The sequence below is a fragment of the Archocentrus centrarchus genome, chromosome 7, assembly GCF_007364275.1.
Source record: "Archocentrus centrarchus isolate MPI-CPG fArcCen1 chromosome 7, fArcCen1, whole genome shotgun sequence".
NCBI classification, from domain to species: domain Eukaryota; kingdom Metazoa; phylum Chordata; class Actinopteri; order Cichliformes; family Cichlidae; genus Archocentrus; species Archocentrus centrarchus.
This window is the reverse complement of record NC_044352.1, coordinates 17787519-17801919: the sequence shown is the minus strand read 5'-3', so window position 1 is coordinate 17801919 and position 14401 is coordinate 17787519. Positions and strand designations below refer to the sequence as shown.

Sequence of the window (14401 nt, the reverse complement as noted above, 5' to 3'; positions counted from 1 at the left end):
GTTCACAGAGTGGACTGGAGTGTGGGACAGTGATGAGCAAAAAACAAGCTTATTGCTTTAAGATGCTTTGAGACTGAACCGAGTACAGCACGGTATAAGCAGTGCATTAAGATCTTTAAATCTTCTAACACAGTAAAACCTTGAGGTCACACAAACATAAAAACAGTGAATATTTTTAGCACAATCACATGCACACATACACAGTGATGGCACTCTATGTGACCTTTTGTGCCCATTTTCATTAAACTCAGCAAGTGGGAGAGAGGGCGAAGAGTGAGAGAGAGATCTCTAATTTGAGGACATGAGAGGAAACAAGGAAGATGACAGAAGACCTTTATGTGTATGTAATTGGTCTATAGAGGAACTGCCAGCATGTGCACCACAGGTGGCCGCTGGCCCGTTTTAAATAGCCATCCTCATTAAGGCCTCTGAGACATAGCGTGCAAGTGTGTGCAAGCAGAAAGAGAGGGTCATATGTGGCATCTGGGACCGGAGGTAAGATTTTTCTTTCTTTCTCTCTTTTGCTACAAAAGCGAGTTAATTCACTGACATCAGACGTGTTCTACGATTAAAAAAGAGGACATTTAGGCATTAAAGAACATCGGGGTTTGTTTTTTTGATATTTTTCATTAGTATGACTTACCCCAGTCCTAAACTTGACAAAAAATGTAAAACAGATTAAAACCGCTGCCATAACAACTTCATGGCTGTGAAATGCAGTCAGCATCCTGATGCATGTGTTTGTTGGCACACTCAAACCCCATATGAAGGTGGAAAGGAACATGAGCAGAAACAGTGGTGTGACAAACAGAAGAGATCGCAGTGCAGTGCACTACGATGTTGCTGTCTCGTATGTCTTGTATGTCTCATATATATATATATATATATATATATATATAAGGGCTGGGACTTTAACGCGTTAATTTCGATTAATTAATTACAGGGAAATTAACGAATTAAAATTTTTAACGCATTTTAATCGCACTTTGCACCGTGGAACGTTTCTCAGTGCACGAGTTCCCGGCATACAGATTATATCGACGCACAATGTCCAAATTCAGGGGCCGCATCCTGCGAAGGACCCGGCCCACGTTCTTCAGAGCCCACGAAGACCGCAAAGGGAGGACGTGAGCGGCTAGCCTTCATATCAGCGTCACCTGCCCTCACCTCTGCGTAGCTCATGTCGCCTAGCAACCGTGAGTGTGAAGCACAGCTGTGTAAAAGCAGCTGTTTAAACGGAGAACGAACTTTTTCCTCCTTTTTGTGGTTTAATTTTAAGTCTTTAATTCAAAATAAGCTGTTAAAACAAGCATAACACATTTCAACATCAAGGAATACAGCTGAGAGAATGATTAATTTTCAACTATATTAAGTGAGACATTAATGTTGAATAAAACTATCCAGTTATGATGCTTAACTTTAATTTCAGGTGTTTGCTTATCACAGGAGCACTTCCACCCTTCATTGGTCATATATATATATATATATATATATATATATATAGCTAATTTACAGCTAACGTTATCATTCGCTAACATTGATGGATTCCTCTTCTAACCTAACATTACATAGTATCGCACAATGTTGGCATTACAGCGGAGCAGAAGACAGGCACTGAGAGAATATCACACAATATCACATCATAAATATCACATCATTTGGACTTTCCCTGAAAATTTAACCTGAGTCCTTATTCACTTGTTGTTTTAGGCACTCAAGAATGTCCGACAAGGTCTCTTTTTTTAAGTTACATTACATCAAATTATTCACTCATTTTAGTTTAGCTGAAAATGCTACTGTACAATACTAACATAGCTGCAAAATGTTAGTCAACAGTAGCATATTTACAAATCCAGAACACATGGGATAAAATCATTATTGGTTTTAAGTGCTTTTAGAGTGTGTTTAGGCCCAGTAGTCATTCTCCTTTTAGCTCTGGCTTTGGTCTCCATCAGCTCCTGTGGCAATAAGCTGTTGTTTCACATTAGCAAATAGTTGCTTACTTTATTTGTCTAAAATTCAAATTTCACTGAAAACAATTACTTTACGATGTAACACGATGTAGTTTTGTCACTCCAAGCAACCATACGCCGTGCTGCTTTGTCAAATTAAAACAGGTCCGGCCTCTCTATTAAGTGCAGAATGATTCTTTCAATATTGCATTTCTCTCTAAATAAAGTGAAATCAGCTCACAACAAATTAGTTTCATATGTACTTAAAGTCTGTCTACACTGTGTGAAATAGATGCAATGTGTTGCTGTACTGTAAATGTTGGCTTTACGTACTTTCTTCTGCAAGACATTAATCTTCCTCTCCTTCACGTCCAGCATGTCCTTCATGTCTCTAATTTCTCCTGTTAGTGTGCTTTTTTCATCAGTCAAGTCCTGCAGCTGTTTGGTCTTCTTGGTCAGGAACTGCTCCTTCTCCTCCAGACGCACTCGCAGAGCATCTACCTACAAATAACCAAGAAAAGAAGTTAAGTGCATAACAGAACTGTGAAATGGCAGCTCAGTATGGAGTCAGACAGACTCTGAAAGACATTTAATCCAGTATTCAGCATATCCAGAATTCATACACAGTCAGGTAGACAGGCAAGCATACAGGTTGAAAATAATCTGTACTAGACTGTATAAGGCAGTCTGTTTGACAATGTACCACATCTGAGTGACTGACAGGGAAAGGTAAGGAAAAGAGGAAGCACTTGCAGAAACACACAAAAAAAGAATAAGAAATAATACACCGTGATTTTCCCAGTTCTCAGTCAGGTGGCCCATATGTTATTATTCAGTGCTAGAAATGACATTTCGCAACACATTTATTCATTGACATTTGGAAGTAGTAAAAGTTCAACTTCGGCCTAATGTCCATGATATGAACCGTGTACCGAAGTGTGTGTGAAAGAGAAAACGCCTGGAGCCTGTCTCATCATTTGTTATTGAGAGTGTTGTATGATTGGGCCAGCGCTGCCATAGATCAGACTGCTCACACACTTCACACTCACAAATTGAATTTCTACGTGTCTGGCTAAGTGTAATGAGATGAGAGATATCTGAGCACATTCCAGAACTACTTACTGGCCTTATATCAGTATTCTGCTGCGCCACCTACAGTGACACATACACATATACACAACAGATTATGCACTCCTTGTTTGTTCTCCATTCTTCATTTCCAGCACTTTTCACCACTGTGCAAACACCCAGTAGAACCCATCTGAACTTAATTTTATCTGAGTTCAAGAGACACACACATAGATAAAGGGAATTAAAAAAAAAAAAAAGGCTTGTTAACAGTCACTTTAACAAGCATTACCTGGACACAATGTGAACAGTGTGAAAATACTTCAAGCAAAGTCTCTGTTTTGCTCTCCAGCTCATCTCCCAGGTATTTCACGCGGCACTTACAGAGATTCATAAAGGGAGGACAGGCAGTGCAGCAGCTGGAGGTACAAGTTAGCCTCACCTCAGCCAACTATAACACTTTAGTAATTATTCTGATATATAATAATATTGTTGTGCAAACTGTGTGCATTAAATATACACCACACAGAAGCTGTATGATTAGAATATACCATTTCTGATAATAACTACTTTGTTGTTATCTTCCACCACCATTTGAGAGATATTTAAAACTAGAAGAGATTAAAACAAAACAAAACAAAAACAAATAATATGAAAGCAACCAGAAGAAAAATTATAGTAGAAAAACAACAGATACACTAAAAGCGCAACTGAAAAGTACAGCTGTGTCGGAGCACAGTTAGTTCCTCCCTGCCTGTATGTGTATATACCTGCATGTGTAAAATGAGAGCGCACCATGCAGTCCACAGACACACAGAGGGTGCCTGTCACATAGTACCATTAGAAGCAGGCCAAGACCCCCAGGTGTAAGATGGCCAAGTATTTATCTCATATTGCTCCTCTGGCAGACAACCAAAGCCTAATACTGAGAACGGCTCTGTCCTCCCAAACTCACATTTGCACGCACGCACATGCACAAATGCGCACGGACACACACAGCAGTGATATCCCTAATCCTTTGTACGTACAGTATTCACACGCATACTGTGTGTGTTTGTGCGTGCCTGTTTGCCACTGCATTTATGGAAGAGAAAGAGAGACCTCCTCCCCTCCAACTCCACCTGGCAAGGAGCAATTTAGCAAGAATGTAGCAAAGGGGCCTAACAGGAAATCCCTGCTGTCTCACCTGCACTGGCCCACTAAGCTGTGATAGTACTACACAGACGTCCTGCTAATACCCTCTTAAAGCACTCAGCGCTGCCAGACACAGTACATGGAAAAACAAGAAGAAAGAGTTGGATAGATGAGGAGGGACAAATGAAAGGATGGATAATAGTAAGGGTGAAAGCAAGGGAAGTAATAAATGAGCAAGTGAAAGAAGGTGGATAGTTATGATGCCTGTTTTAAATACATCATTTGGATTGGGCATATTAACACTACTGACATACTTTTGTTTCTCTGACTAACACTACCACTCCAACAGCTGGTCTGTTGCAGGAAATAGTGTAAGCCTTTATCAGCTGGCGCACATGCTGAGATGATAGACGGCTAACTAGGCACAGTGATTAACCTCTCTCTTCTCCTTCAATTTCCCCTCCAATTTTCCTTTTCTTCTGCTGCCCTTCTTCCTTGTGTCATCTTTCAAAAACACCTCTCTCTCTCTCTCTCTCTCTCTCCCTCTCTCTCCCCCTGTGGCTACCACCTCTCTTTCAACACTCCATCCCTCCAACCACGCTGCAAACTCTCCAGGAGATTTCCTATTGCCATTTAAAGGTGCAGGTCCTGCAGAGAGACAGAGTGATGTGTCAGTGTGAGAAATCCCTGAAGTCTTCAAATCAGGTTGTCTTTGGTATAGGCCCACAGTTCCCATCCATAACTTTGTAGGTTTGTGCCTTTCAGTGTGGATTTGTGTTTCCATTTGAGGGGGATGAGATGCAACATAGAACTTCTACCGTCTCCAGGACAACCACGGTACTGATTCTACCTACGCAAGTGGACACCAGGGACTATATTCTGTTTAGTAATCATGACATTTTTTTTAGAGGGAGAAACAGAAAAGAGAGGTCAGGGAGAGAAGTAGAGAAGCCCACTGTTGTCCAGTCTGTCTTAATTCAAATCTAAAGGGAACATTGGAGACTGCACTGAGAAGTTCCACTGAGTTGATGAATTAAAAACACATCTATATCACCCCATCTTCCTCCAAAACTCCACTTAAACTTTCCAGCCCCTCACTCAGCACCGCATAATTTAAAAAAATAAAAAAATCTTGACATGTTTTCAACATTCTGTGGTTGCAGAACTATTAATTCTTGGCAAAATGTTGATTTTCTTTACATTAATGCAGCCACAAAATTGTAACTACTCTTAACATGTGCACATATGTATATATTCAACAAATGTCACATGCACATAACCGTATCTGTAATTAAATATGCAAATAGCACACAAAAATGCATAAACACACTCTGATTCTCCTTGAATTCCTCCCTCTTGCTTGCAATGACAGCCAAATGTAGATTCTGGAAATTGGTTAGCAAAGTAAAACAGAGGCTTAAAGAAAACAGTTTCACTGTTTGTCCTCACCTCCCTTTTTCCTGCCTCACATTTCATCATAAAAGTTTTTTTGGCAGGCAAATCTGCAAAGGTATTGGGCCCATCGTCGGCTCTGGGCCGCAATAAACAACACAGGGACTATATGAGTAGACCACAGTCAAAACAGTAGAACCAGAGAGAGTGAAAACCTGAAAGACCACAGCCGAGGCCTGGGGACACACCAACACTTGAACAGTAACATTTGCACTCTCACTCACCCACTTGGGAGTCCAATATTGCAAATAGAGTCTTAGGTTGATCAGAAAAACATCCGTCATATGTTTTCCATTGTCTCAATCTAAGTCTTTAAAAATCTATGACCTTTACAGAAGCCCACATCCAAACCATCAGCTACACTCATTTTTCTGTGTGTGTGGCTGTCCAAAGAAGTTTGAATGTCCCTTCAGCTGAAAACACCACCATAAAAGTCCTTAAATCCCAAAGAAAGGGTCTGATGAAATGTATCTGATGCCTGAACTCAGATCTTCTTGGCCTGCTGTGGTGCTCTACACACAGCTGTGTGAGCGATTCACTTCTCTGTCTGTTTGAAATCCCTCTAGCCTGTATAAATACAGCACACAAGCACCCATTAGACTTAATTTATTCAAAGGCCTGTGCAGTGAAATTAATTATCTCAATGTATGGCATAATATTCACCTAATTCATGTTTCTCAAGCCACTAATGTGGCCAAGTCTGAATTTTATCACTAAAATACTAAAAGACAATACTAGACCACCAGAGTCTTGCATATTACCTATTATCAGTCAAGCATCTTTTTGGTGAAATGTACCATATGCATCAAGACAAACTGGGTTTAAACAACCTGTTGCTGTTTTCACTCTGACTGATGTCTGCATTATTAAAGACTGGTGAAAGGTGAACAAAAAACAGCCTATCTAGATAATAAGAGACATGTTTGGTGTATATATGTATTGAGCAGTAACTCTTATACAGATGTAATGAGTGGCATTAAGTGAGTCATAGTTTCTTGATGAAGTAACAGAAGTGTTCAATAAGATGTTGGGAGGCTACAAATACTGTAATGTAGACAGTCTAAAGACCAAAGCATGGTTTTTTTCATTTAGGTAAATCATGCATGTTGATGTGCTCCGTGTGTGAGTGTGTGAATACTTGGGCTTTGTCAAATGGAAGCATGACAAACTTTACGCAGAAAATGTAAACAAGGGCTGGATTTCTCCTAGACCCTACGCTGTTTATTTACACACAGAAAGCACTTTAGGACCGTTTTTTATAGTTTCAGTTGCCTTTTTTTCCATGTCCATAATGCTCGAACTGAGGACCGTCGGAGTTCTTAGAACTCATTTTTCGGTGTATTTCCTTCTACAGAGTTGGAACTGTATTAGTATAAGAAGAACTTTGACTTTTGAGTTTTGGCTTTTTATCGCATATAATATTACTTAAGTTAGATTTTTTCTATTTAAGCTAACTAAAACAATTTTCACAGCTACTTTGAGATTTTGGTTTAATTTTAGTTAATGCAATAACATTGGTCTAGACTTAGGTGTGGACTGATGGACAGAACACATGACAAATGGTGGTTTCAAGTAGGGATGGCCCAATCCACCTTTTTATGATACCAATACCTTGGCTGTGGGTATCTGTCAATAATGAGTGCCAATCCAATCCAGTGTTAAATTAATAATCTGTACAACTCACTGTGAGGTAGAGACTTGGGATGACTCTTTTAGGTGTAAGGAACCTTCATGCTCAACTTAAATAGCTTTCCCAACTTTGTAAAATAAAATGTAACAAAAAAATGCATCCTAAAATTTAAATTTACTGAATTTTTGTTATTTATTAGGGAAATAATGAATGTAAACAGCCCCAAGATAAATACGGTGAAAAAAAAAATGCACACATGTTCATCTAATTTATTTGTTTTTGTAAATTTGTAAAACATTAGCTAATATAAACATTAATGTCTTAACTATACCGAGCCTTTATGCCATGAAATAAATACAATGCTATTCCCCTGAAGTTGAAAAAGAAAGTATATACCACATACCAAAACAATATAAAGCCAAAAATGAAGAGTTTCAAACATGATTTCAAGAAAATAACCACAATATAAGCTGAGTTGCATTACCAGCTGCTTACTGCTTCAGAGGTCCTGTTAGCAAAAAGAAAAAAATGCTGCAAGGCACGTACTTCCCAGCAGACCTCCCTAGTCAGTACTTACACCCAGAACTGTTTGGTCAGAAAGCAGTTATATGCCTACACAGATTGGATAAACAAGTACATGCATGCAAACTGAAGTTTTCCTCTCCACCTGAGCTGGTCATCCCAGACATAACAAGACCGGGGTTGATCTTTACGGAAATGTGGGAAATTCCCTGTCCTAGGGCTAAGGCTATGTCATTTGAGGGGTGTCATGAAAGCTGAGTTAAGACAACAGTCAGAGCTCTGATCAGGAATCGTATAATGGAGAGATCACCTCAGGGCTGACTCGGGATAATAAGCGGATATAAACTGCCTCACAGCAGGGGCTGCAGGGTGGAGAGTGGGGCACTGTCTCATCGAACACCGTAACATCTGTTGATAAAACCATGGCAACACAGCTGTGTGCCTACAGGCTACGAAGGGAATATAGAAAAGCACAGATGTAAAACATGACCCCCCCCTTCCCAAAAAAAGACAAGGACACACACACACACACACACACACACACACACACACACACACACACACACACACACACACACACACACACACGCACACAAGCACACACACACACACACACTGCCACACAGAGAAATCCACTGACAAAAGGATCATTGTCAACAGGATGAATGAATGTTTTCTACCACAGCATGAAAGTCATTCATTTTCACATTGTAGTAGTGAATGGTTATATGACATTGAAAAATACAGGGTCACCCCGAGTACCACCGCACAAACTCTCACTGCACACTGTTGCCTCACACCCTCTTTTGCCCTTTATCCATCATAAATACATCCAGCCAACAAAGACACAAGAAATACATACACAACACACATGCACATGTAAAGGAAGAGCTGCTTCAGGCATTCCTCCTCATTAACATTATTTTTCCTGATCATTTCCAGCACTGCACACCAGTTCCTACATCCTGATGCAAGGGAATCCATTTCCTGTCAGGCACCTGCAGTCACTGTGGCAAACATGTGGAGAATGAATGAAGGTCTACAGTGTCTACAGCAGGTGCCTGAAATCAGCTTGATTTGTACTTGATCAACAAGTAAAATATTAGCTGGGGTGTAAAACACCAAGTCATGACCTTTCTTGAGTACAATAGATGAAAAAAATGACCAATTTTGAACTAATAATAAGTTAGTTAATTCAATTTAACTTCAAGCCAACAATGCAGACGCAATCGCTGAATCATCTCCAAGACAACTAAGTATGTTGTCATAGAGATGACAACATAGCTGTCATAAGCATTTTAGCTAAGAACTTTATTGTAGAATCCACCGGGTTACATCAGGTCTGTCAAACTCAAACTGAGTTAAGACTCTTTCTCAGTGTCACTAATGCTATAGTCACACAAGGGAAAACAGTATTTGGAAACCAACTAGCAACATAAGTTATTAAATTATGTGTAATGAACTTGCAATCTCATTTATTGCATTTGATTCCATCTTAACAGTGACTTTAGAGCATCAAGAAGGTGAAAAAATGGCAGTAAGAGTCTGCTATCAGTCTGCAACCAGTTTGCAATTAAATGGGGTCAAGTTGAAAATTACATGCAGCCTGTTTGTGATGATATGGCAGTTAACTGTCATGGTCCTGGGTCTGTTGACTAAGCATTTTAGGTTGGACTTTTATGTTTACTTTGTATTTTGGCATCTGAGTTAGTTTCATTTTTTTTATGAATGGCAATGCTTTTGTGTTTTCTTGATTTCCTTACCTGGTTTTCTATTTTTCAGTTTTCAGGTTTTCGTTGTTCCGGCTACGAGTTCTCTTTGTGGTTGTTCACGTTTCTGTTTTTGGACTCCCCCACATTTTCCCATGTCTAGTCAGGTATGTGTGTTTGTCTCCTGTGTCCTGGTTATGTCCTATTTTATTTTGCTAGTCCTTGTCTTTGTGCATTGTGTTTAGTTTGCGTCCGTTGTTCCTGTCCAGCTGTTTCCACTTCCCTTGTTATCCCTCTGCGTATTTACTATCTGCGTTTCCCCTTGTTCCTCATTGCGTCCTCGTCGTCATTTGTGTCTCCTTTGTGCTCATGCTCAAGTTCAAGTTAAGTAAAGTTCAAGTGATTAGTGTTTTGCCCTGCTGGCTCCTGTCCAACTCTGTTTTGTGCTCTGTTAATGTCTGCTGTTTGAGCTAAAAAAAAAAAAAAAAGCTGAAAGCTAACTTACATTTAGAGCCCAGTCAGAAATTCTTAAATATGAAAAAGAAATTCAAAAATTCCTCTCCAAGTAGTGATGTAGTTGCTACAGGACAGTGATTTAACTGCAAAATGACACAGATGCTCAGCAACTTTGCTTTTATGTAAGAAGAAATAACCAGAATACAACCAGTTGGCAACCAGTCCCCTGCTGCAAAAAGACACATCACAGACAAGATGCACTCATTGGCACAAACTGGCTTAGACTGATGTCGGCAATCTGTCTGTGTTTATAAATTAAGCGACAGTCATTTGCAAACCTTTGCCAATCTGTCTGAGTGTTACTGCAGTCAGTCTGAGTAAGAAAGCGACTGTTTGGACACAGGTTGCCTCCCACCAGGCGCCCTGTGCCGTGCAATCAAAAGTGGCAGCCCAGAGGTTGAGAAGTGTTACACGTTTAACATCTGGGCAACCAGTTGGTCACTGCAACTTCTTGCAATCAGTCATCAAATGCAAAAATTTAATGCAAACACCAGGCAAATTATTCATAGTTGCAAGGAAGTTGCCATCCTATTTTTACTATAATATCACTGCTATTAAGTATAAGTATACACTGCAGGAGAGCATGCTTGTTCATAAATGTACTCCAGATAAATAAATGACAGCGATATATGGCACTAAGCTGCTTCTTCACAGTGGTGCAACCTTTGAAAGGGAAGACATACAATGGTCACACTGTGCAGCTGTGGTTTTGGAGGGACAACAGGTCATCATACAAATCGAACAGTTGGTGGCTTGATCTCTACTTTCTCCAGTCTGCATGCTGAAGTGCCCTGGGTCAACGTGCTAAACAGGAAAAACTGCCCCCATCAGTGTCTAAGCCTTTGTGTGACAGAGAGAACTGTATGTCCAGTATAAAAGTGCAGTGTGAATGGGTAAATGTGGCTTGTATTGGAAAGTCACTAGAAATCGCTATTTCCTCTTTGAGCTCATCTGTGTATTGTACCTGAGATCAATATTTTAACACCGCCCACTGTAAGAGTAATCACACACAAATTTTTAGAGTTACCCCAAAATGTCCTGAAAGTTATTGCTTGATTTCTAATAATTAAATATGCTAGAGGGATGCTAAAAAAGACACAACTTCCCTACAAATACAGGAGTAGAACCATATTATATTTGCTCTAGTTTAATTGTTCTATTCAGAGACTTTTTCTGTTAACAAAGACCGGACTTACTGTAAGCAGGAGTGAAAACTGTTCTCAGAGTGTATTATTGTGGCACGAAATGTTTGTGTAAGTATGTCTTTGTCTGTGTGTGTATTTGGGTATATGTGTGTATGAAATTGGAAGTTAAGTGGTCTTAGCAAAGCAGGGTGACCCTGAGGAGAGAGGAGGTCAGAACAAAAAGAAAGGGGCTTATTGTCTCTGGCTGTCTCTATCACCACCTCGCTGCCTTCTGGTTAACCACCTGCTGACTGACGGTAGACCAAGCAAAGCCCACATTACTGTTTCTGTTTATGTATTTTTTTTTTTTTTTTGTGAAGTTTCAAAATAGAAAACAAAAAATGTAGACATTACAAACATTTCCCAAGAACCTTAATATGGGATAAAACATCACACGAATGAAACTTAACTGATCTAACTTAACACATCATTTGTGACAAAGCATGTGTCACATGTATTTGCACAGCAATGCTAATGAGCGTGCATTCAAGCCGTGTGCACACATGTATCTGTCGACTCATTAGGTCATGTGCGTATTTATCTCATTCCCTGTGTAAACCATTAAATATCTCATCCCCATTTTGACTGCTGTAATTCCACTTTATGGCTTTTCCACAGGGCCTCTGAAGAACTTGTGGGGGCTTTATTTTGGACCGTGCCGTATTTGTTCTGGGGGGCCCAGTGCTGCTACTCACACTGAAACCCAAACCACACTAATCTAGGAACACAGGAGCATGCTGTTGGGTCTGAGAACGGTGACCATGGTCAGTCGGGTTTATATAAGGCCAGTCGGGTTCAGATAAGGTCATAAAAAACTGGTAAGAGCTGCTAATTAGTGGTCAGCAAATGGGAACAGAACTGTTTTCTGTTTACTTACTCCAGTAAGCTCACTATAAGCTGTAGGGAGCTCATCGAGTTCTCGCCTTTGTTTAAATTGTTTCTTCACTTTTTACCAACAGACTTGGAATAAGAATGAAACAGGGAAAATAAGAAGTGGACAAGAAAATAGGATAGAATAGAGATGGAAGCAGATAGCATGAGGGAAGAGAAACTGTGGACAGAGGGAGCAAAAGTGAATGAGGCAGAAAGAAAGACAGTAAGCGAGAACGCAGCAGGGGGATAGCCCAGGGTGGAGTTTAACCCGGTTTAGATCACATCTTTTCTCTGCCTCACTACCTATATGAACCATCAATCAGCTAAGAGAACAAGGAAAGATCAACAAAAATAGTCCAGCAGGGACCACAGCACACCGTTCCATCGCATCACTCACTGACAAAAGCCCATATCCTTAAACATCCATCAAACAACTCTATTCTCTCACTTTTCACTTCCTCTTGTCACTCAATCGCTTCTTGATTCTTTCCCACTTACACTCCAGATTAGTTTTTCTTAATTTTCCTCTTGTTTTCCCTATTCATCACTGCCACTATGGTTGATGTTAGCAAGTCATTTTTTAGTCATTTATATCTTTTACGACTCATTACATTTCAACCTCAAAATGAAAACTCAGTAGAGGTCTTCTGGCAGACACACAGAAAATGCTGGTGATGAAAGAGAACACAAGACATTTGAGGTCACATCTGATGAAGCTGAAGTGAAATACCACAGACTGTGTTCTCTCCAAATACAGATATGTTGCCACATCCCAAAGTATGCATTAAAGGCGTGCTGCTTATAACACTTCTACTGGCAGTCGGTGAGGAACAAATATCAAATGTTGTATTGCTGTGCAAATTTATGTGCCTGATTCAGACCTAAACTCCAGCTTCATGTCTGGACTGCCCTTTATTGGGTAATGATAAATACAGTACTGTGCAGAAGTCTTTTGTCACCCCTCATTTCTATATATTTTGCTAGGGGAATGGGGAATAGGTGCAGTGATTTATTGAAATGTGCAAATATAATAAAAACTGAGTTTGAGCAATTATAATAAGCTTGAAAGTCAATATTTGGTATGACCACCTTTATTCTCCAACACAGCCTGATCTCTCTTAGGCAAGCTTTCCTTTAATTTTTTTTTATGTGTTCTTCTTCAGGCTTCCTTGAGGGACATTGAAAGCTTTCCTTTGGATGTTGGCTGCCTTTTGTTCTGTTCTCTGTCAAGATGATCCCACACTACTTCAATAATGTTGAGATCTGGGCCCTGGGGAAGCCATTGTGTCTTTTTTCTGTCCAGGCATGCTTTTACCGCACTGGCAGTATATTTGGGATCAATGTCAATGCTGAAAAATAAAGCTCTTGCCAATCGGATGCTTTCCAGATGGTATTGCATGGTGAATCAAAATTTGACCATACTTTTCTGTGTTCATAATTCCATCAATTTTGACATGATCCCAACACCAACAAACTATGGCTGTAGACACTCACTGCTGTACTTCTCTCCTGACTTCCTCTGTACATATTAATGACAATTTGAACCAAAAATTTTAAATTTGGACTCATCACTCCACTAGACCTATTGCCACTGATTTTCAGTCCAGTTGTTGTGGAAATTGGAATACCTCAGCCTTTTCTCCCTGTTTCCCTTTCTTAAGAATGGCTCCTTGACAGCCACCCTTCCACTGAGACCACTTCTGATGAGGCTTTGGCAAACAATAGACGGATCAATTGAAGGTCCAGATGCATCTCCTTGGTCCTGTGTCAGATCTTTGCTGTATTTTTTCCTGTTTCTTAAGGACATGACTTTAACTTACTATTCATCTGCTGTTGATTTTTTTTTGGGTGTGACACTTCTTTTTTTCTCCACTTGTCCAGTTTCCTCAAATTTTTTAAGGACGCACTGCACAGCGTGCCGAGATATGCAAAGTTTTCAGCTAACAGCTCTTTGTGAATCACCTTGTGGATGGGAAGCAGGAGGCCTGCAATCTTTGCAGTGACAACAAGGGGGGAGGGGGGGGCTTTTTAAAGCCATTTTTTTTTTGTAAACTAGCTTCCCCCAGCAGGAATGTCATTTATTATGCACTTTATTCCTATTTTGTCATATTTTATTTCTACTTTCATTTTATGCTCCATTTAAAAGAACCAAGCTTATGAGTCAATAAATGTATTTTAAGGATCATTACTTTGCCTTGGAATGCCAAATCGTATCAGAGAACACTCCAACCCCAAAGCAGCTTCATTCATGTAGCTGTCTAACCAGATATGTGACAGTTAAATCAAACAAACAATCCCACCTGTCTCAAAACAACCTGATTTGGCCTATTTTAAACAAATGTTCATAACATTCAAAACAAT

General features: G+C 39.9%; 1 protein-coding gene across 1 annotated transcript in view; it reads right to left on the bottom strand.

Moving 5' to 3' along the window:
* LOC115783152 (ERC protein 2-like) overlaps nucleotides 1–14401 on the bottom strand; it is a 157619-nt gene that overhangs the window by 120820 nt on the left and 22398 nt on the right. The window contains exon 8 of the mRNA XM_030733836.1: nucleotides 2286–2453. Within this exon, the coding sequence (XP_030589696.1) occupies nucleotides 2286–2453 (168 nt within the window). The remainder of the gene's footprint in view (nucleotides 1–2285; nucleotides 2454–14401) is intronic.